The following is a 24760-nucleotide window of genomic DNA, read 5'->3' as shown; positions in this document are numbered from 1 at the left end:
GAGGATGCAAAGGATCTTGGAAGTTTGGAAGTGGTGATAAGCAACCAAGTTTAGGGATCATTACGAAGGTGGTGAAGACAACCTAGGTGACTGCTGGGTTGTCTTCACCACCTTTACTAGAGAAATATGTTGACTGACAGTGATAAGTGTTAGTACTGCATTAAGCCCTGTTAACACCATATTTAAATTACTGTGCTAGCTGGAGATCTGAAGAAATTATGAAGCAAAAATAAAGTGGTAAGAAAATATCAGCACTTTAAAAATGCTGGTTATGAGAACAGTCTGAGGGTATATAATTTACTATTTGGTGGACAGAAGATGAAGGGAAGATATGGAGATTTCTGAAAGGGCAGAAAATAAGCACTCTTCCTGGCAGTTGTGAAAGAAAGTGTGTAAGAAAGTTTTTTTTTTTTTTTTTTTTTGCACAGCAGGACCATGAAATACAATGCTTGAGAATGCAGTGCAGATTGTGAATAAGTTTTAAGGAATGGTATAAGATGCTTTGCCAGCCTGGTTGGCTGAGTGGTTAGTGGACCTGCTCTCCAACCAACAGGTTGCAGGTTCGAATCCTGCCATGGACATTTATGATTGTCTTTAGGCAGAAGATGAATTTCATCACCCAGTGTGATACCACCTCCCCCACTTATTGTAGGCTTGAAAAAGTTCCATGTTTGGTCTCTAGAGCAGGGTTTCCAGACTATGTGAAACAGAATATATATATATAATTGATAAAAATAGATAAAAAAAATTATCTTAGCCCATCCATGGTACAAAATGTACCTTTTGTGGGTGGGAACAACAAAAAAAAATATAGCGGAAAAGTTTTGGAAAGTCTCAGGTGGTTGTCTCTAAGGAATTTTAGAGTCTGGCACAGTTTTGTAATCTAGTTTATTTTTGTTTCTAAGTGCAGTCTTCTAAATTATTTTGATAACAGTATTTTTGCTGTAGCCATTTTTCAGGAAGGATTGCTGATGACTTTTAATTCATGTTTAAGTGCTAGTTCACTGGAGAAAATCTTAAAAGCCCTGTTTTTTAGTGTGCTAATGGCACCTAGTTTTTTGTGTTGGGTGGTGATAAGAGTTTATGTGTATATATTGGCCAGGATGTGTAGATTACAATAAAACTGTAGCCATTCCACACATTAAAGAGATATCAGATAAAATAAACAGAATACTACAGAAATACAACCTTAATGCCACCTTTAAATCTGCAAAATTAAAGAACTTATTCAACTCATCCAAGGATCTACTTCCATCCTGGAGTATAACACATTCATTGCACCTATAATTTTCCCTATATAAAACAGGATGCACAATTCCTACCTGAAAAAAGGAAAATGTAAAATCTCACATGACTGACATTAAACAAATGGCAAAGTTGGCAGGATAAAGTCCAATAAAGTAGAGAGAAATCAAATCTAGAAATATTAGATTGGATTAGATTTGCCATCAGTATCAGTGTGTTGGATAAGTCTTTATATTATCTAAATAAGAAATGGATACAGATGGTGATTGTAATACTTTTGTAGATACAAATATAATTGAGGATGGCGAGTTCTTTAGAGCAGTAAATCCAAATCTTGTATCCTAACATTTTCAAGAGAAAACAGTGAAAATATAGTCATACAGTAAACTCTCGATTTAACGGATAAAATTTCCAGTTCGTATGTTCATGCGAAAATTAACACTGTTAATTTTAAAATGCTTTTAATCAAGATTTGCTTATAATTAAATTAACAGGTTATTTTGTTATTATTAATTTCCTGTTATTTTAAACAAATTTTGGCGAATAGGTCATCATATGTTGGAAAAAAACTGTTGTAATTTAGCCGACATAAACGAGTCACCGCTCGTAAAACATGTTATTATTATTATTATTATTACGGGCAACTCCAGGGAGTCATTAGACTCATCGAGGGAGGCCACAAATCATTTTCATCACAACTATTTGACATTCATACAGTATCTATCATACCTCGCCTTAAACTCATTCACTGTCACAGCATCCACCACAGACTCAGGGAGCGCATTCCACTCATTCACTACTCTAAAAGTAAAGAACCCAGCTCTAACACCTTTACCAACCACACTTTTGCCTAGTTTCCATGGATGTCCCCTAGTCCTCCCACAACCAGCCCTGTTCTCAAAAATATCTTCTGAATTAATCTTATAGAAACCCTTCAGTAATTTGAATGTCTCAATCATATCTCCCCTCCTCCGCCTATCAACCAATTTTTGCAACCCATAAATCCTCAACCTGTTCTCATACGGTTCATTCCACAGACCTGCTATCATCTTGGTCACTCGCCTCTGGATCCTCTCCACCTCCTCCCCATCAAGAAGAAACCTAGGTGACCAAATCTGAGCACAGTAGTCGATCAAGGCTCGATACAGAGGAACAATAACCTGCTTGTCTCTGCTTGTCAACGTATTCTTCAGCAACCAAGTGATTTGATGAGCTGATTTGGCCACTTTTGCAATGTGTCCCCTAAATTTCAATTCCTTATCCACCAACACTCCTAAATCTCGTGCCTCATCAATTTCCTGGAGCACGGTTCCACCAATGCAGTAAACTGCCTCCCATCTTTTCACCCCAAAATGCATAACCTTACATTTTGCCACATTAAATTGACATCCATTCTCCCTAGCCCAGACCTCCAATCTATCCAAATCATCCTGCAAAATTTTGACGTCATCTGCATTCACTATTGCCCTACCCAACTTCGCATCATCCGCAAACAAATGAACTGTTCCTCTCAGATCCTTTCCTATATCATTTATGAACAAATTAAACAGCAGTGGTCCAAGAACAGATCCTTGTGGTACACCACTAGTCACAGGCCGTCTTGTGTACTCTACTCCTGAGTAAACCACTCTCTGATATCTCTCCGTCAACCACCCTCCTATCCATCACACCAACCCTATGTCCATTCCCATATGCTGCAATTTACTGATTAGAATTCTATGTGGTATCCTGTCAAAGGCCTTAGCAAGGTCCAGCAGAATCACTGTAAACCCATTACCCTTATCCAGTTCAGCCGTCACTGTGTTATAATACGTGAGCAAGTTACTGAGGCATGACCTACCCTTCACAAAACCATGCTGTCCCCGATACAGTATCCCATTTTCTTCTATCCAATCTTGTATTTTCCTCTTGACTATTTTCTCTAAGACCTTGATAATGATTCCTGTTATGCTGATTGGCCGGTAATTTTCAACAGCAGCCTTGGAACCACCTTTGTGCAGTGGAACTATTTTCCCCTCTTTCCACCCCCTTGGGACTGACCCAGTCCTGAGGCTCAAATTAAACATAATGGTCAAGGGCACTGATAATTCTTTGGCCGCTTCGCGTACGACACGAGCTGGTATACCATCCAATCCCACAGATGTATTGACATTGAGGTTCTGTAATAGACTAGTTACCTCTACCTCATCCATCACAATTCCAGTATAAGCTGTTGGTTCCTCCATTTTCGCAAAGCCACCACCTGGATGATATACTCTTGCAAAGTGCTCGCTCAGTAATTCCACAACATCGACTGATTCAGTTACCTCCCTACCCTCAGCATTTTTTAAGATCATTCTACCATGAGCATTTTTCCTTTTACTTGCAACATATTGAAAAAACTGTTTGGGATTCTCTTTAGCCTGCATGGCCAATTTTCTTTCGTAATCTGCTTTTGCTTTTCTTACCACCCTTGTTACCATCCTGGCCTGAGCTTTATACTGTTCATGCACCTGATGGTCACCCTTCTCCTTAAATTCCCTCCACAATTGTTTCTTTTTTTGCAGCTCAAGCTTAATAGTGTTATTCATCCATTTAACCCCTACCTGATTTATTATTCGGACTCTTGGTATACAGTCAACCATTGCCTCCTGCAAACAGTTCTTAATGTTTCGGCGAATGATTAGGACGTGATCACACCAAGCGCACTATAATTGGTTTTTTTGTTGAGTGGCATGACTTTCTGCGGCAGTTTTATTACACACATTTTCGTAATTTTAGGGAGTTAATTATAAAAAACAGCAGAATTAAAAAAAAAAAAAAAAAAAAAAAAAAAACGTTTTTTCAAAGCAGGATTACCTAAACCAAGCGCCTCAACATCGAACATTAGCTTATCTAAAAGTGTGTGTAAAACAATTTTTTTTTGTTATTACAGTGCTAATATTGATAAAATTGCAGTATAATGTTACAGATATTTTTATTTTAAAAAATTCGCGATTTAAAGGACTTTCAATTTAACAGACACCCCTTAGCCCCTATTAGTCCGTTAAAATCGAGGATTTACTGTTTTAAATTTGCAGAAAAGCTTAAACAGATAGGAAAATTGTCAGAATCAGTTACTAATTATTCTTAGGAACAAATTAGTAGGCAAGGCAAAAGCATTCTTAAATATCTGACCTATCTTTCAAGATATGATTGACTATAATACATTTAAGAGTACATTAATAGCAGAATATTCTAAGATAAGAGATACAAGTGCTAATTTATGGAAATTTCATAAATGCATTCAAGAAAGTAAAGAAAGTTTCAGAATTATAATAGATTATTAAGTGTCTCAGAAGATGAAAGGTCTCACCTAGAATGGTCTATATTTCATCAGTACAGGGTAGGGCTAAAGGATGAACTAAAAGAGGTAGCCCATAGGAAAAAGGTTAAGAACCTAGAAGAATATTACAAATTAATTAGAAAAAATGAAGAAAGACTTAAAGACATCTATCAGTCTTTAAACCCTAAACCAGTACACTCTTTAGAACAAAGAAGTGTTGCTGCAGGTCATATATTTTGTGATAGCAAGAATGAAAATTAGAAATTTAAGTCAAACAAAAGGGAAGATAATCATAAGAAAAAATTTAAAAGATTTAGATCATGATACAGATGTTAGTTCAGATATTAGTTCTAAAACTAAATCGGTATATCCTCTAGAACTAGAAACCATCAAGAATTTCATAAAGAAAGAAATAGAGAGACAACAAACTTATATTGGAAAGTTAGAGAGCTTAAAGTAGGTAACAACTCTCATAATATGACAGACAAATGATCTAGTGAGAATGAGACAATGTAAGGAAGTAATAAAAGAAAGAGTTCTGCCTAGATATTACAACTGTAACAAATTGGGACAACTGTCTAGAGAATGTTATAGAAAAAAAAAGTTTGATTATAAAAAAAGGAATTCTAAGAGAATAAGATATGATTTGAATATTGTGCTAGTGGATGCTAACTTATCTAATAATCAAGTTAACAGGTTTAGTTGAAACTCTGCTGGTGCTGCAATTTCACATACCAGTATTGAAACACTAACAATCTTACAAGGTCAAATTGAAGATGTGCCTTGTAAGATTCTGTTAGAGATACAGGGGCACATATCTCAGTGATGTCTTAGTCACTTTTAACAAAGTTACGAACATAATTCCTAATGAAATTATTAGGTTGAATTACCCAATCAGATTGACAGGTATCTCAGAAACTGAGATTTCCACGTCAAAGAAAATAAATGTATCACTTAGCATTCCATGTTTCCCCTTAAACATTTCTCATGAGCTAATTGTTCTTCCTCAGACTCAAATCCAAATGTCCAGGTAATCCTTGGCCTCGACTTATTAAAACAATATCAGTTTACCTTAACTTCTTGGAGAGCACAATTTCCCTTTGTGAGATAGAATATAATCCTAATACGCATTCTGATCACAGGTTGCAAGAGTCAAATGAATGCTCTGATGTTGAACAAAGAGAAGTGTCTGAAATTGAAACAATAAACAAAGATGAGAAGGAAGATTTAATGAGATTGAAGGAAGATCTAGTAGATAATGCAGCAAAATTGGCAAATACAGTAGACGAAAAGAAAGTTGAACAGATTCGATTTGATAAATAATGAAGCACCTACTGTCTGACCACACATGTGAGAACATTGGCTGGCACAATGCCAAGAGAGTCAACTCATGTTGAAGGGGAGAAAGGAATAAGGTGATGCACAAATTCGTCACCAACACACGAAATCACATGCTTTATACGTAAAATTTTCCAACTGTTGTACAAGTTTTTAAAGTTACCACTTTAAAAACTAAAACAAAAGTTGATTTCTGAAGTATAATAATAAACACTCATTATTGATTACCTTATTATTGGAATGGATTACCCTTCAGCCATGTGCAGAAGTGTTGAGGGGGTCTTGCATCTGTGGTCGGACATTAATCAACAAAACTGGAAAAGGTCCATTGTGAATATAGCTCAGACTAAACTTAAAACTTATAAGACAAGGGTATTTGTTGATAGGATTAGGAAACACGAGTCTTAGTTCTGATAATCCGGTGACTTATGAGATTAAGATTAATCCTAAGAAGGGTGATGAATCTAATACTAAAAATAGTGAAAGTCATGCTCCTGAAGGCTTTAGGGGGAAGGAAAAAAAACAAAAAAAAATTGAAAATTAACCCATTGTAAAATCTCACATGACTGACATATCATGTTCATTTTACAAGTTTTGTCTAAGGAAAAATATATATAAAGAATTGTCAGTGTTTGTATCATTACTAAAACTTCTTTGTATGTAATGATTTTATTACAAAACTCAGTTAATGAAATGTGTTGCATGAAGTGTGATGTCATCATGTCCCGATGTTAACTTGCACCTCCCCCCAATCTTGTTCCATCATATTCTATCCTTCTCCTTTCTCTCAAAAAATTTCTATTTTTCATCTTCTCCCTTAAGAATTCCCAGACCATCCTTAAAACTCGGGTTTTAAAATTAACGTACCTCTTGCCTCACCCGAAATTCTCCAACATCTATCTTCACATTTCCAACCCCCCCTTCCTTTCAGTCATACGTCAGCAGTTATACGCTATACGCGCTGAATAAGAAGACAACTAGGAACATCCTACAAAAGATGTCCAAAATTATTCTTCCAATATATTCTTCATGTATCTGTCTTTAAAACATCAATAATGCCCTAAGTTAAATTCAACTTATCTTCACCCTCACTACTTCAGACAGGATGAGAATGAGGAAAGTGGTGTTACTTCAGAATGCTGGTTGGCGAAGTACAAAAAAGACTAAAGTCAACTGCAATAACATAACAAATGACAGTGAAACAGAAGAATAGGCCCGAGTCCTGTGCAAGTCGCTACTTTTCTATGATGGCGGAAAAGAAGAGAGTCAGCGGTGCTAACAATCCCACAGATGAAGGCAGGCCATCTTTCAGAAAGATTATCCTGGCTATAGGTCCCTGAATATCCATACTCTGGCAAAGGATTCCCAAATTGACTACCTACTTAAAGAATTATGCAACACAAAAATGACATTCTGGCCATAAATGAAAAGAAAAGAACTAACAGCATGATGGAATGACAGATCACTAATTTTCCTTGGCCCAGCAATCAACAATGAAAAACAAGGCGGAGTGGGATTCATTATAAGAAAAAAAACTAACAAAGAAAATCAGTTCATAAAACATTCTCTCTGAATGAGTTGGCACTCTGATGGTACATCTTGGAAGAAAGGACACCCTTAAAATATCACGTTATGCTCTTACACCATGTACACTTTTGTATGTGGTGACTATAATGCTAAAATTGAGGACAGAAATCAAGAAACCTTCATTGGTCTCTTTGGAGTAAGTAACAAAAATGAAAGAGGGAAAACTTCTAGAATTCGCAGAAGCAGAAAAACTTTTCATCATGAATACCTTCTTCCAAAAAAAAGTGCAGGAAAAGGATGGACTTGGGAATCCCCAAATGAAATGAAATAGACTACATTTTAACAGATGGTAAAAGAATAGTTCAAGATTTAGGAACAATTGGCAGAAAGCATTTTGACATCGATCCATTCAGAACTCCAACCACTAAGAGCCATCCTACAAATTGACCAAAGAAAGAAGAAAAAATACGGGCAATCTCAAGCCATGCAATGCGACTCAAATATTTAGATCCTGATTTGTTTAAGAAATCGGTTGATCAAATAAAATGGAATATTACCAAATATGATACTGGCAAGGATTATGACATGCGCCTGGAAAATCTATCCAAGTGCATGGAAAATTCTAGTCAATCAAGAACACCTCAAAAAAGAAACTCTCCATACAAACCTTGAATTTACTAAAAAAAAAAAAAAAGAATTGAACTGAAAGATAAACCAAACTTACAACTTGAAGATAAAATTATTCGCAAAGTATTAATTAAGGAAGAAGATCCCAGAGGACTATCAAACCTACAGAATAAAAAAAGACTAAAAAACATCACTGAATCTAAAGAGTATAAAAAGAGTTGAAAGAGAATTATCTATTAAAAGGCCAATCCCAACAGTTCTACTAAATCAAGATAGAAGACACACAAACAGAACAAAAATGTAAAAGATAGTACAAGACTTCTACAATGACCTTTTTGCATCAAAATATCCTTTACCCAAACCAAAACTTGATAATATATATGATGTACCAGAAGTGCTCCCAGATGAAATAGACTGAAATGCAAAATACACTTAAAAACATGAAACCAAATACAGCTCCCAGCATCAATCAGATGAAAATTGAGGATATTCAACAAGGAGGAGGGCCACAACGTTATAAAGCTCCGGCCAAAAGATTTACTTGATATCCAAAAGAAGGAAAAATACCATCAAAACGGAAGACGTCAGAAACAATTCTTCTCTTCAAAAAAGGCAACATAGAAGACATCAAGAATCACCATCCTCTATGTCTGCTGCCACATATAAGTTAATAACAAAAATTATATCAAGCAGAATCAAAACCACCGTTCAAGAAAATAAGGAGGATTCAAAAAAGATTATTCTACAATTGATCACATACAAGTAGTCACTCAGTGAATGATGCAAAGAATACGAGATACCGCTCTGCTTTCTATTTATCGACTTTAAAAAAAGCCTTCAATGCCATAAAACATAACGCCAGTCTACAGGCAGTACAAGAACAAGGCACCAATCCAGTCTACATCAATCTAATTAAAGAAATTAACACTGGTAGCTCTACACAAATAACCTCATTTGACGACCCTATAACTATCACCATAAAAATCTGAAGAATCCTTAACATCCTGAACACAAATGGTATCCCACCTACTGTGTTAAATTTTTTTTACCCCAGAAGTAACACCTATCCTGCATCACCTCTTCAATCTATCCTATTCAACTGGTATTTACTCTACAACATGGAAGCAGGTCCACATCCAGCCCATCCCAAAGAAAGATGATAAAAGTCAACTATCATCCAATTACTCTCACTTCTGTTCTCTCTAAAACTATGGAGAAGGTCATCAATAACCAATTCTTGAACCACCTAGTCATACCAACTAATCAGTGACTAGCGGTATGAATTCTGCCTCTTGCGATTTACAGCTGATCTTGCTTTCACCACCCACCTCTGGACTCAGGCCATGGAGAAATTTGGAGAAACTTGCATGGTTGTGCTCAACATTTCAAAGGCATTTGATCGGATTTGGCACACAGACCTATTCACCAAGCTGCCATGCTATGGTCTGCCTTCCCCACTCTGCAACTGCATTGCCAACTTTCTCACTGGTCACTCACTATGTATCATGGTGGACGGTTTATTCTCCTCAGATTTCCCCACCAACGCATGAATGCCCCATGATTCCGTTCTTTCACCCACTCTCTTCCTCTTGTATATAAATGCCCTGCTCTCTCAGACTTCCAATCCTATCCATAGCTTCGTTGATGACAGTACACTGCATTCCTCCTTTTCATTCAACAAACCTTGTAGTGCTCAAGTATTAGAATCTTCGAGATCTACCATGACCAGTGACTTGAACTCGGATCTCCTAGCTATATCTTAGTGGGGATTAGGACAATCTTGTAAACTTCAATGCTACCAAAACTAAGTTCTGTCTGATCTTTTGCAAGAAAGAGCTTACATGCCTCCCCCTTACCTTTAGTAATACTGAGATATCCAAACATGATCAGATTTATCTTCTGCGACTGACTTGCAACTCGGATCCTTCCTGGTACAACCATATTTCAACTATAGCTTCTGCAGTTGCCAAAAAACTTGTACTTTTTTCACACAAGACACTACTTCACCTTCACAGCTACTAACTCTATACAAAGTGCAAATCTGCCCAGCCATGGAATATTGCTCCCATATCTGGGGTGGTGCACCAAAATCCTCTCTAGGATGCTCAATTCTATCCAGGAGAGAGCAATCCAGCTAATTAATGATCCCCTCTCTCTCACATACCCATTTCAATCCCTCTCTCACGGACATTCAGTTTCTGCCTCTTCTACAGATACTTTCATGGACAGTGCTCTACTGAATTGGCCACTATTATTCCTCCCCTCTCCTCCAAAATCATTAAAACAAGAGCCACTACTAACCAACACCCTTTTACAGTCCATCTTAAAATTAATCAAACCAACTTCAATGCCTCCTTTTATTCCATCTACTTCTGTCCTTTGGAACAGTTTCCCACCACACTCCTTTCCCCAAAGATTACAATCCTCAGCTGTTCATGCAAAATGTGAACAGACTCTTCTAAAGGGTACTTACTACCTCTTGCCTTACCAGGTGTCTATCAAATACACTGCTCATGTCATCTCTGTTATTTTGGACAGACTGGCTGTTCTGCTTTGATTAGAATTGAATTTGGAATCTTTTGGAATCTGACATCTGGCTTTGTTTCTCACACCGTTAACGCTAGCTAGGCAGAAAATTTTATGGAATCTGACAAGTCTGGCTTTGTTTCTCACACCGTTAACGCTAGCTAGGCAGAAAGTTTTTTGGAATCTGACAAGCCTTCTTCATTCCAGGAAGTTCAAATTCGATTGCCTTTTCGAAGGCATTGTGAAATGTGAAATGCTAGAAATCATCCACATCTTACCCGATCAGACTGCATACCAGTATCTAAGTTTCAGGAAGTGATCACTATTAATTATTCATGTTTTGTTTTTCTAATTAATAATTATTTTAAATTATTACTTGATCTATGCAACTTTCTACAACTGTTCCTTTGAACTCCAAGTGTAATATCATATACTTGAGCTGTGACCGAGAAGCTAATACATACACGATTTATGACTAGTGATTCATGTTTTGAATGTAATTAACAGTCTCTCTCTCCTCGATGATGTTCACATAATATCACATGAAATATACTAGTTTTTGAATAAAATTCTATAGAATTTTTGTTACATGTGTAAGCCGTGAACGTTACTTTAATATGTCTAATGCAAATTAAAGAACTGTCATCCACCCAGTTCTGAATCCTTGTCCTCACTAGCTTCTCCAACACTTTGACCACAACTTTAAATTTGCCTATAATTTGAAGCCTTAGTCTTATCACGTCCTTTATGAAGGGGAACTATTTTGCCATATTTCCATTCCTTTGGGACATGGGCTAATCTAAGACACATGTTGAAAATGTGCATTAAAGGTGTTGTTATCTCCCTGGAACATTTCCTCAAGACACGTAGTGGTATACCATCAAGCCCCACATCTCAACAACATCAAGTTTACTCAATTCCTCATATACCTCCTGCTCACTCACCATCAGTGGTTCCTTCCCAATTCCCACTGCTCTCAAGTTCTGCATTATGTTACAATCACAAGGATGGAATACTTTAGAAGTGTTAAATGAAATGCTCATTTAACACCTCTACTATATATCCTCGTCAGTGTTTAGCATTCTCCCATAATCATTCTTCCTTCTACTGGCCACATATCGAAAAAACTTCCTAGAATTTCTTTTAACATCATTTGCTACTACTGCTCATACTACATTTTTGCTATCCTTACTGAGTCACCTTCCTTGCTTGCTCTTTGTACTCCCCATGTAATTGATTACCTTCACTAAACTTGTGCTGCCTCCACAATACCTTTTTCTTCTAGATTGTATGCTTTACCTCTTCAGTGATTCATTCAACCTACCTTATTGAATCTCCTGACATATGGAATACAGCTCAGTCATTGCCTCTGCCAGATAATTCCTGATTAGAGACCAAGCAGCATTGATTTCCTTCCCATGCAATTTCTCATTCCATGATATTGCTGCATGCTGCCTCCTGAGTTTGCAATATCACCTGCCTTATAGTTCCATATATATAAACTCTTTCTCACAAAAGTCCTGATATGGCTGGTGACCAAACAGGTGATCATTTCATGGCCACTTTCACAAACTGCAGGATGATGTGACACTTCATTTAAAACAATTTCACAAACTGCAGGATGATGTGGCACTTCATTTAAAACAATTTCACAAACTGCAGGATGATGTGGCACTTCATTTAAAACAATATCTTCTGATGAGATAATCAAATCCAAGACCCTCGATCCATGTGTGGCCTTTGTTACATACTGCTTAAGACAGCGATCCCTTAAAAACTCAAGAAATTCACTTTGGTTCCTGATGCTGTCTCTTCCAGTCTATATTACCATAATTGAAATCACCCATAATAATCACCCTTTTCTTATTAGCCAGTTCAATTTGGCTAAACATTTCCTTCTCACTGCCTTCCAGATTACCAGGTCTATAGCAACACCCCTACTAAACATTTCTTCATGTCAGGAGATTAAATTGCTCCTGGCATCCCCACCCTAGATGAGCACAACTCTTCTGCCATCAATAACAATGCTCCCTTTTTGCTTTGTCTTTGCAAATGACTATATCCTTCCATCTCTATTACTATCAGAATATCATCATTTAACCATGTCTCACTTACACCAACAATTTTTGGGTGAATGAACTCTATCAATGCTACAATTTCATTCCCCTTATTTCGAATACTTCTAGCATTTGTAAATATACACACTAGCCCATTTCTGTTTCTATCACAAGTCCCACTAACCCCACTTCTCGGACATGGCTTCTACACTCTCTCTCCCATCCATTCGTGTCTATCATCACCCCTCCCCAAACCTAAATATTTGATATAGGAAAGGAGCTGAGAGGACTGTTCATTTATTTGCCAATGATTCAAATTTGGGTAGACCAATAGTGAATACACATGATGTCAAAATTTTGTGGGACGATTTGGATAGATTGGCAGACTGGGTAAAAGGAGAATGGATGTCAGTTTAATGTGGCAAAGTGTAAGGTTATGCATTTTGGGGTGAAAAAATTAGCAGCAGTATACCACATTGGCGGAACTGTACTTCAGGAAATTGACGAAACCAGAGACTTGGGAGTGTCAGAAGACAGGAATTTGAAGTTCACATAGCAAAAGTAGCTAAATCAGCTCATCAGATCACTTGGTTACTGAAGAATACTTTGACAAGCAAGTTATTGTTCCTCTTTATCGAGCCTTGATAAGACCCCATATTGACTACTGTGGCCAGGTCTGGGTGCCAGGGTTTCTTATTGATGGGGAAGAGGTAGAGAGGATACAGAGGCGGGCGAGTGACCAAGATGATAGCTGGTCTATGGAATGAACCTTACGAAAACAGGTTGAAAATCTGTGGGTTACAGAAATTGGTTGATAGGCAGAAAAGGCCTATCAACCAATCTCCACTCACCTCTCCATTCACAAACTTGCCTGCCTTACTCTTTTATTCTTCCACAACACCTCTTGCTTCCTCAGGTCTTACATTCACTTCAGTCATTCTCTATCTGGGTAGTTACCAAACAAATAATGGATGAATTACTGCATGGTATGACAAAAGGTTATTCCAGATTTACTTTCACCTCCTTTCATATTGAACTGATTCTCAGAAATGTCATGATCAAATGCAAGGTGACATTCTGTCCTGCTCCTGAATACTTAGGAAGATTACAATAGCAAGCAAAGTTATAAAGGCCACCGTTTTCGGTCAGTTGGCCTACTTTTAAAGGATGAAAAAAAAAAAAAAACCTTAATTAACACCAGTGAATTCACAGCAGAAACTTATATAGGATCATTATACAGAGACGGGTTCGAACCCATGCCTTTCCGAACGAAGTTCAATGTCGCGTCATCCTGGCAACGGCACTATAGGACTGTTAGTATCAAGGGCAAAATAGATAACCGCGATAACTAATTCCGACACTAGTAGTTGGTTTTTATGATAAAATATAAAAATTTCAATTTTTATCAAAAGCACGTGAGTGATCAATGAGATTTAAAACAAAAAAGTTCCAACGTTCCTCTTAGACGTAACCTAATGTGCGTTCATTCATTAATCTAAAATTACTACTTTTATTTTCAGCGTGCATTATAAAAATAAATATTTATATTTATGAAACTCACCTAGCAATTTTTTGAGCAAGGTCTGGATGTGAATTTCCAGCCAAAATTATAATATCACATGACGACGGCTGGTTCATTTTTCTTAAACTTTTCTCTCGCTGGATGACCCGTTTTTATCGACCACGTTATTACACTGCGTTAAGAGGTTAAAATCTTCACCAACAGTAGCGAATATTCTTTCACGTGATCAAACACAAACACTAAAATGGAGTGGATTAGTACAGATAGAGGTCGCTGTAAACATATTACATAGAAAAAAACAAGGCACGTAGTTTAAATAAATGAAAATATTTATTTAAATTAAACTAAATTATAAACAAAAACGACTCTTAAGCTTCGCGCATCACGAATTGAAGACTGAGGTGAAACATACCACAAATTATCAAAGATGTGATCAAACATTACATGTTATACTACTCATTTTTCAAAATATCCATTAGACAGGAGGATAATAAAATATATAATAAAAATTACTTAAATATAAAAGGCTTCATTTCGGCGATATAAACATTATTTAAATCAAGGGGAATTAAATCCCACATTGTTTTAAAACCGAATAAGAAACTCAAGGATCGGAATCAAATCTCCTAGGATATGGGTTTTACATTATGGAAAATACTAAGAATAGCGATCAGAACTTTCTTCACCTTTGCTACGAGTTGCACGAGTTTGTACTACGTACTTGGACTACGTGCATTAGCTCACGCTAGTAGTCGCCGATACTTTTATAGTTTACTACACTATATTCCGCATGAAACTCTTTGATTCCGATCCTTGAGTTTCTTATTGTTTTAAAACAATGTGGGATTTAATTCCCCTTAATTTATATAATAAAAATATTTCCTCTTGCTTCCATAGGATCCCTTGAAATTTTAGTACTACTTCCAGACCTATAGAGAGTAACAGAAACTCATTGCTCAAGCAATGTAACAAGGCACATCTCAGAATAGCGTCTGTGTGAAGAAGCATGTTTATTAAATTATTTAAAGTGTATTTGTTTTACTTGATTCACAACTACAAGAATTTTAAATGTGATATTTCACTATATATTATTATTATTATTATTATTATTATTATTATTATTATTATTATTATTATTAAGAGAATCCTCCAGGGAGTCCGCGGCTCATCAAGGGAGTCCACATACTACACACACCAGCTATCATATTTATTCCTGAATTCATTCACACTACTCACAACATTCTATGGCAATCCATTCCAGTCATGCACTACCATATGAGAGAAAAAACTAGTCCTCACCCCCCCCTCCTTCTCGGCAGCATTTATTCTCAGCTTCCAATGAGGCCCTCTTGTCTTTTTACTGCCCTCTATAAATTGAAAAAATCCATTAATTGAAATCCTGTATGACCCTTTCAGAAGTTTCTAAATCTCAATCATACTTATTTCTCCTATTTGCTAGTGTCTGCAGTCCACAAATTCTCAATCTGTCTTCATAATCAGTATTCCACAAACCTGATATCATTTTAACACTATCCTTTAGGCACTCTCTCCAATATATCAGAATCACAACACAAACCAGGAGACCAGACCTGCACACAATAGCCCCAGTGAGGTCTTATGAGAAAAGAGGCAATGACATCTTATCTTTACATGTGAACGTTCGTTTCACCATTGCAATTATCTTTTGAGTTGTATTTGCAATCTTTGCTTCATGGCCCCTAACTCCAAATTCCTATCTACTAACACTTCAAGGTCCCTAGCCTCATCAGTTTCTTCTAGTATAATCCTACCAATATAATACGACATACATACATACATTTTCCCATGCCAACAATTCCAGCCTATTCAAATTATTCTGCAAGTAATGCATATCATTAGCATTCCTGATTACCCTACCTATCTTTGCCTCATCAGCAAATAGTTTTATGTCAATTGTCAAATCCTTTCCAATATCATCAATGTATAAATTAAATACCAGTGGGCCAAGCACTGATCCTTGTGGTACACCACAGGTTATTTATTGAACTTCATACTGAGAGTGCAGTATTACACTTACAAATTTTACTAGGCCGAAGCCTCTACAAGAGATTACCGATTCCGGCATGAGACATCCTAACGGTCATATGCTGATGGCAGCTCCAAGCCACCAGTGTGCCCTACAGAGCACACAGAGACAGAATTTTAAAATCTCCATATGAGAGTCCTGATAAAGAGAGGTTTTTACAAGTATCAGAGCATCAAAGCTCGCCAAAAGAAATATTAGCACTGGTAAAGTGAGGAGTTGCACCAAACTCCTCTTGTATTACTCTTATAAGGTCTTGGTTCTGATTGTTGTATTTCACCTTGTTAAGATGGTTAGAGGTGAGTGGGCACCCATTACCAACTAACTGAGCATCAATCACCGATACTTCTTTTTCTTTCTTTCTTTATTATTAAATCTTGTTTCCTATCCTACATCTGTATGGAAGTCAGGTTCTAGCATGGTCTCCCAACCCTTATTTCTTAATCGGTGATTCAATATGAAGACCACGGCATCGTACCGTGGTCTTCATATTAAATATAGACTTATATTAAATATAGACTTATACTTCATATTAAATATAGACTTCATATAGACTCTCACTGTAGCAGCAACCAGCCCTACAGTTAATGTCACTTCTACCCCAGCGACCTGTACGAGCCCTCGTGGGCAGGGCATTAATTCTAGTCCTAATAACGTCTACATACATATATCCTGGTAGAAATATGGCACCATCCTTAATCCACTGATCTTGATGGGGGAACCTTGTAAGATTTACAAAGACAAGCGCCATCAAAAGAACCTTGAAGTAGAGATGCCAATCTTTTATCCTTTGTAGATGCTCTCACTATCTGAGAACCCTGGTACTGGGTTCAACTCCTAGTGCATCTGTAATCTTAAATCTTGGAGATTCACACCCCCATATACCACTTTTTCATATCTGTCAGTCAACGACCCAACCATAACACAAATCCTTTTTATCCAATTTATGCAAGAGTATATCATGTTGTATCAAGTGTTAGCAAAATCCAAAAGTATCATGGTGTATCCATTCCCCTTGTCTAGTTCAATGGTAACATTGTTAGAGAATTTGAGCAAGCTGCTAAAACAAGACCTTCCCCTAGTAAACCCAAGTTCTTCATTGCAAAGTAGAGATTCACTGTCAACCCATTTCCGAATGCGATCCCTAACCAACTTTTCCAAAATCGTCACCACCAATCCTGAGATATTAATTGTTGATAGTTGGATACAGCGGTCTTTGCACCACCCTGTGCAGTGGAATTACCATACATTACTTCCATTCCTGAGGAATATTCCCTGTTTTGAAACTGATATTAAACAGCATGGTCAAAGGAATAGCCAGTTCAGCTAAACACTCTTTTAGCACACATGCTTCTAAGCCTGATATCCCATAAGTCCCTATTGTTGAATTCTTATTCATTTTGTGCAACATTTCAAACACCTCATCCTCATACACCCCACTTTCTTCATCCAGTGAAGAGGTAGCAGTGAGCTTAATTTCGCATACACCAGGTTGATACCTTTTAACAAAATGGGCATGCATTAGTTGAACAACTTCTTCTGCATCTGTAACCCTCACGCTATCTGAATTTAGAAGAGTTATTCTTTCATATTCATTCTTTGTTTTACTTGTAGTATGTAGACAGAATTCTTGTGGGTTGTCTTTAGCATGCAGAGCCAGTTCCTTTTCATACCCAGACTTTGTTTTCTGTACAAAAGTTGTAATTTTCTAGCCTGCTACTTATAATATTCATAATGCACATCATTCCTTTGCACATGGTATTCCTTACAAATCATCATTTTCTTACAAATCTCTTGGTTAATAAGATTACAAATCTATTTTATTCTTAGCATATTTATTCTTCGATCTCACGGAACAGTCTGATATCGCATCATTTACGTATTGTTTAAAATCTTCCCATACACTTTCGACATTCTTGCAATCCATCAACTGATCCCATTCCACTGAACTCAGTTGGCCATAATTTTCTGCTTTGTAGGCATGTAACCTTTTCTAAACGGAACACGCGTGAACTTAGTCACTTCTCAAGTGAGTACCGCATGATCACAGTCACCAACCGGAGGCAGAATTGTTGCATCTTTAACTGAAACGCACTCTGACAATATAATAAAATCTAACACTCCTTGACCTTGAGTTCCTTCTTTAGCATGCTGCTTGAGGAAGTTGTAGCGCAATAGCTGAATAAATACATATTCATTCCTCTCAAGAATTAAGAGGCTGTGTAACTCAATGGATGTAGCTTGTGCACACCACGGCGCTTGACTGTACGATGAAAGGCTTAGTTTCGAATCTAGTTTCCGACTAGGGAAATTTTCCCTAAGTCTTTTTTTCGACCGGTTCCCGAATTAGCCGATCTCTAACACGGGCAAACGGGTTTTTCCTCCGGAATCTCGCGTTTTTCGTCCTGTAAACTCAAGAAAATCGACCGTAGAACCCACACTATTTCAGACATTAAATGTATTGTGTTAGGGACAACGAGGTGGCGGCACTTGTTGAGCCGTCTCTTCTCTGCGTGCCGCATAATTAGTGACAGCCTTAGGCCAGCTATCTCTGATTGGCTGGAGATTGAACTGTCTACTCAGTCTCCAAAAGTTAGATAGGACTAAAACTGCCTCGCCTACTCCCTCTACAGGAATAAAACGGCGTTAGGTGATTTTTTTTCATAAGAATTTACTTTTACTCAATCAACATTTGGATAATAAAGTCTCCCATCATGATTACTCTTTTTTTGCACCCAACGTTTCTATTTGGTGATGCCTTTCTTCATCACAACCAACGATCCACCAGGTCTAACAACACCCCACTGTGTAGTTGATTTTATCAGATTCCACCTCACACCAGATGACTTCAGACTCTCTGCCACATTAAAATACTGTTGGTAGTAGTACTAAAATCATGGGGATAAACACTAACTGGATTCAAGTCACCTGATACCATTAATAGCATGTCCCTTCCTCTCCTATCCTTACTAAAAATAGTGTACTACCCTTTACGCTCGATACCAGTTAGTATGTCTGATTCTGATAGTCAGGTCTCACTAATACCTACAATCTGAGATTTTAACATATGGACTAAGGCAACAAACTCTTACCCTTTGTTTCTGAATCTGCTAGCATTTGTGTACAGACATAATGTTCTACCTGTATGTTCTTTTGTATAGTGTTGTCTGCAGTCTGCATGACCAGATGGATAACTTGCAGATCTCTATTCTTCTCTAGTGGCTTATACTTGTAGATATCATTGCACACGTTTGATGGGTCCTAACTGGACGAACACAAAGTCGAAATTGTACTCTCCTCTTCAACATTTCCGTGACAAAGCCCATTCCCATCAATTACACAGTTATATAACATTTTCGCTCTTACATTCACATTATGATCATTCCTCCCTTTAAAAAATTTAGTTTCTCCGACTCTCTGTGTTAGGTTTTATACCAGTTATTAGTTTTTCTAGGCTCTGAATATGAAATGTATTCAAGTGTAGGCCATCCTTCTAATACAGATCCTTCAAACTTAGTCCACACATCCAAAAACTTGCATCCATTCCTTTACACAGTCTGCACAACGAATCGTATGGCAGCATAAGACTTCTTAATTCATTTTGAATTAAGAAGTGTTAATTCTGAACTTATCGCTGTCGATCTCTGGCACAGGCAAGCGGGTTTTTCCTCCCGGAAACTCGGGTTTTTCGTCCTGTAAACTCAAGAAAATCGACCATAGAACCCAGATTATTTCAGACATTAAATATATTGTGTTAGGGTTAGGGACCACGAGATGGCGGCACATTTGAGCCGTCTCTCTTCACTGCGTACCGCTTAATTAGTGATAGCCTTGGGCCATCTATCTCTGATTGGTAGCAGTGGAGATTGAACTACCCACTCAGTCTCCAAAAGTTAAATAAGGCTAAATGGCCTCGCCTACTCCCGTATACGGGAATAAAAAGGCGTTAGCTGATTTTTTTAGCTGATCGCTGGTTAATTTCGGTGTAAAAGTTATAGAGGGTCGTTTGTACCCTCTATAATTACGATTTTATACTTTCTTTTCTGAATTGCTTCCTTTGTATTCTTAATTTTTGCGACATGAAAACTCGAAGTTATAACTCACTCATCAATAGCATATTTAATATCGGGTCACAATACAAAATAACTTCCTTCTTTTTACTAACAACGTCACTTACTTGATTTCCGTTACTTCCTGACTTACCTGTTTCCGTGCTTTGTTGTTTCTTATTTTGCTGCTTAAAGACGTCATAAAACGTCTTTTAGCGAAAATTCAACCAGTATATTTTTAACTTGCAATAAATTTTCTGTAAGTGTGTGTGTGGGGGGGGGGGCAATATTGGACCTGGTATGAGTAATGTTCAGATTAAACAGTGTTTCTAGCATGGTTTTTGAACGTTTTATTGTTTAGGAAATACTTTTATTGGGGTTATATTGATCAAGTGCATATAACAACAACAACTAAGTTATACCAACTAGTTTCACCAACTAAGTCTGTTGGCATCTTCAGGGTACATAACTGATGTACGGCACTAAAAAGTAAAAAACTGTTACAAACTATAATCAACCGATTCCAATTATATTAAACAAAGAACAGAGCGCGTACAATACATTCATAGAGCGTGGATGATATCGCTTGTTGTTATTTAGGAATGTTGTGGTCTCCTTAAAAATTTTTAAGGAGGCCACAACAGTTGCCCGCTGTATACAAAACCTTAACAGGAACCAAGGACTAATCTTGCCCGTGATCTCGAAGACCCTTATCAGATCCTTCAACTCGCCAGAACTGAATTACAGTGCCAACTATAGAACGTTCCTAAATAACAACAAGTGATATCATCTACGCTCTATGAATGTATTGTACGCGCTCTGTTCTTTGTTTAATATAATTGGAATCGGTTGATTATAGTTTGTAACAGTTTTTTACTTTTAAGTGCCGTACATCAGTTATGTACCCTGAAGATGCCAACAGACTAAGTTGGTGAAACTAGTTGGTATAACTTAGTTGTTGTTATATGCACTTGATCAATATAATCCCAATAAAAGCATTTCCAGAGCTTTTTGGTCAAGAAAATTAAACGTTTTTTTAACGTTTTATTGTTTAGCTCGTTTAGATAAGTATCTTTGATAAAGGTGGCAAACCAGTTTTATAGAAGACTAATGAATGGAAAACTATTTGCTCATCTGTTTTCAGAACAATAGTTAGGGCTAAAGGAGCCCAGATTACTCCTGTTGGAGGAAAATGTATTCGAGAATTTATTTTATTTTTATTTACTAAATTCGAATTTTGACCGCAAGCAGTTTTTGAAGACTTTCTCCTACTTTATTAAGATAATGAATATTTCAGAACATGGCATTTTTTTTTCATTGTATGATCGAATAAAGAAGTAATAATACAAAATATATCCGAAAAATTAGTAAACCTACCAGGTTTTGATAGGAAGACATCGTGCATGCCTAAAGAATACTTAATACATGAAGCACCAATAGGAAAAGAGACATCAAGCCAGTTATTATTATTATTATTATTATTATTATGTGACACCTCTTAGGGCTCATCGTGGGAGGGCGCTCTATTCCACTTCGGTAGATACATCTGTTTCCCCTACAATATAATTCACCTACTACGTACCATTTACCACCCATCACCAATAGTGTAATGCCCGTATATTCTGAAGAACTAAAACCTGTGTCCATCTGTTTAAACGATCATTTCACATTATATTTAATAAGCAATTTCTTTATCAGGCAAAGTAAACGAAATCAAGCGGTTAATCATCCAGTTAACTAAATGTATGTACGATTAGAGAAGGTAATTGTTCACGACACAAAGTGATTAGAACACCAGACGAACCCAACGAAACTAAAAAAAAAAAAAGTGTGACTGTCAACTGTAAACTCTGTAATCTAGTCTATGTAAAAAAACAAAGGTTTTTGATACATCATGATACAAAATCAGATTTATCTAAGAATGTAAGCTTACATTCTTAGATAAATTTCAGATCATTAAGATCAAATTTCAATAATTTAATATTGTACTTCTTAGAAATCGAATGATATTTATAGGTATTAGATATATACTGTATTAACGTTAATGAAATATGGATCAGACAACTTGAAATTGACCAGTAATCTCTCGTTACTTATGATGAGTTTCATAACAGAATTATAACTCTTTAAGTTGCTGTATAGCGATTAATCCTATACAGCAACACCCCACCTTTCGGCGCTTCACTTTACGATGATCCTCTCATACGACGCTTCATTCGCATATACGACGGTTTTAGCAACATGACACTCCGTTGTTTCAACAGATGCGCAGTTTTCTTGAACTGTTTGTTTACGACGTCGTTGGTTGCTGCATCTCTCTGTGTTTCCCTGTAAATTATAAACTGTTTATAACTATTATTTTATTTTATTGTTGTTAATAATGGCAGATAAAGTTCTAATTAAGTGCTGTTGCTTCCAGCAAAAAGAAGACGCATAAACCTACTACATTAATAAGATTCAAATTATTAAATTTAGTGACGATGCATAGATCCAATTTTTACTTTAAAATTATTAATAGAAAAGAGAATAGAATTTCAAAAAGAAACACACGTGGCGTTTATTGATTATGAAAAAGCCTTTGACAAAATTAGCAGACAAAAATTGTTTAAAATATTAACCGATTTAAACATACCAAACCAAATTTTACAATCTATTCAAGAAATATATTCAGGAAATAAAATAGCAGTTAAATTAGAACACACCTCAGAATGGAAAGATATATCAAGAGGGGTACGACAAGGATGTACCCTCTCACCTCTGCTTTTCAATATATACTGTATATAAATGAAATAATAACAATCTGGAAACAGCATAACCCATTTGGTATACAAATGACCACGCAAATGAAGATAGATACACTACTATTTGCAGATGATCAAATAGTATTAGCAACATCAGAAGATGACTTACAAAGATCATTAAAATCACTAAATGATATCTCAAAGCAATATAATATGACAATATCCAAAGAAAATACAAAAATAATGGCATTCAAAGGAGAAAACCCAATAAGAAGTAAAATAGTGATAGATAATAAAATACTAGAACAAGTAAACACTTTCAGATACTTGGGATGTGATCTATCATATGAAGTAGAAAAAGACATAGACACTAAAATATCAAACTTTGTCAAAGTAAATGGCATAATAAATAATATATTTAAGCCATCCCTGGTACAAAAACACACTAGAATCAGACTATATAATGTCTTGTCAAAACCAACTCTACTATACGGAAGCGAAACATGGACCACGAAAAGGAAAGATGAAAAACGAATTCAAACAGCAGAAACGAAGTTCCTCAAAAAACAGCTGGATATACCAAGTGGGACCACAAAACAAATGAAGAAATCTTACAATCCCTGAAAATAAAACCAATTAATCACTACATAAGACAGTATAAACAAAAATGGCTAGAACATTTAAATCGAATGGACAACAGCAGACTACCAAAAATATTATACAGATACAAAATAAATGGAAAAAGAAGAATCGGAAGACCAAGAAAGAGATGGCATGAGACCGGAACAGGCCACATGGCCTAAATTCCATGTTAGGGAGAAGAAGTGACGATGGTGTATCGAACACTTACAGAGGCCACAGGCTAAACATACCTCGCCAATTCACTGTTGTTACAAAGATGAAGTGAAAAGTGCTAGCACTAGTTAATAGTACAGTTCTTCGTAAAGGTAACAATCTTAAACTGCCGAAATAGAAAAAATTTTAATCACTAAAGAGAAGCTATTCATGCGAATTACTTTGCCGTTTGATGAAATTATTCTCTTTTTTTTTTCTTTGCGTAACTTACTTAACTAAATGCTTTATTTACGTCGTTTACGCACACACATGACTGCTTAAAATTGTTATTAGCCAATTTCATGCATCTACACTTTAAAAAAAAATAAAAGGAAAAAAAGTGGTGATTTATTATACGACGATATTCGCTATGCGACAGCGGCATGGAATCTAATGTGTCATGTGACCTGTGTATGCCAGTAGAGGAAAAATACTTGCCATTTTCATAAACTAGAATCAAATATCCACAGTGCTAAAACTGTGATTATTTAGTAATGCATATACTGATAATATTTGCTATACATTATATACCGTGTGCATCCAATGGCCTAGTTGATATACGGCAAATATCAGTATATTCATTACTGTGCCACAAGTAATCAGTTTCAGCACTGTTCATATTTGATTTTAGTTTATGAAGATGAAGATGTGAAAGAAGCAGTCACAAAAATTGTAAATAAATAGTTTCATTCAGTAATAAATGGTACATAAAGACAATGGTTCAAAAACAAGAGGTCAAAATTGAGATTGCCTCCAGGAATGTGGTCACTCCTCACAGCAATACAGCACTGACTATGATGTTTCATACTGTTCACAGTGGTGTCCAGGAACTCTCAGTTGGTAATAACAACCATTGCTCCTACAAAGCCGTCCTAAATCCCTCAAGGTTTGGAGGAGGGGGGATACAGTAGCAACATCCCAGACATGA

The 24760-nt window shown here is 36.5% G+C and overlaps 1 protein-coding gene across 2 annotated transcripts in view; it reads right to left on the bottom strand.

The window, feature by feature from the left end:
- LOC150097300 (phosphoribosyl pyrophosphate synthase-associated protein 2-like) overlaps positions 1–14349 on the bottom strand; it is a 112456-nt gene extending 98107 nt beyond the window's left edge. The window contains exon 1 of one of the 2 annotated variants that reach the window (XM_090406777.1): positions 14186–14349. In XM_090406777.1, the coding sequence (XP_090262903.1) occupies positions 14186–14262 (77 nt within the window). In that variant the 5' untranslated portion in view covers positions 14263–14349. The remainder of the gene's footprint in view (positions 1–14185) is intronic. The other variant, XM_090406775.1, reaches the window with a different exon arrangement.
- Positions 14350–24760: the final 10411 nt, after the last annotated feature.

This window comes from Typopeltis vanoorti, chromosome 17 (assembly GCF_054136105.1).
Source record: "Typopeltis vanoorti isolate ZY-2024b chromosome 17, IOZ_Tvanoo_1.0, whole genome shotgun sequence".
Taxonomy (NCBI): Eukaryota; Metazoa; Arthropoda; class Arachnida; order Uropygi; family Thelyphonidae; genus Typopeltis; species Typopeltis vanoorti.
This window is presented reverse-complemented; position numbering and strand designations above follow the sequence as displayed.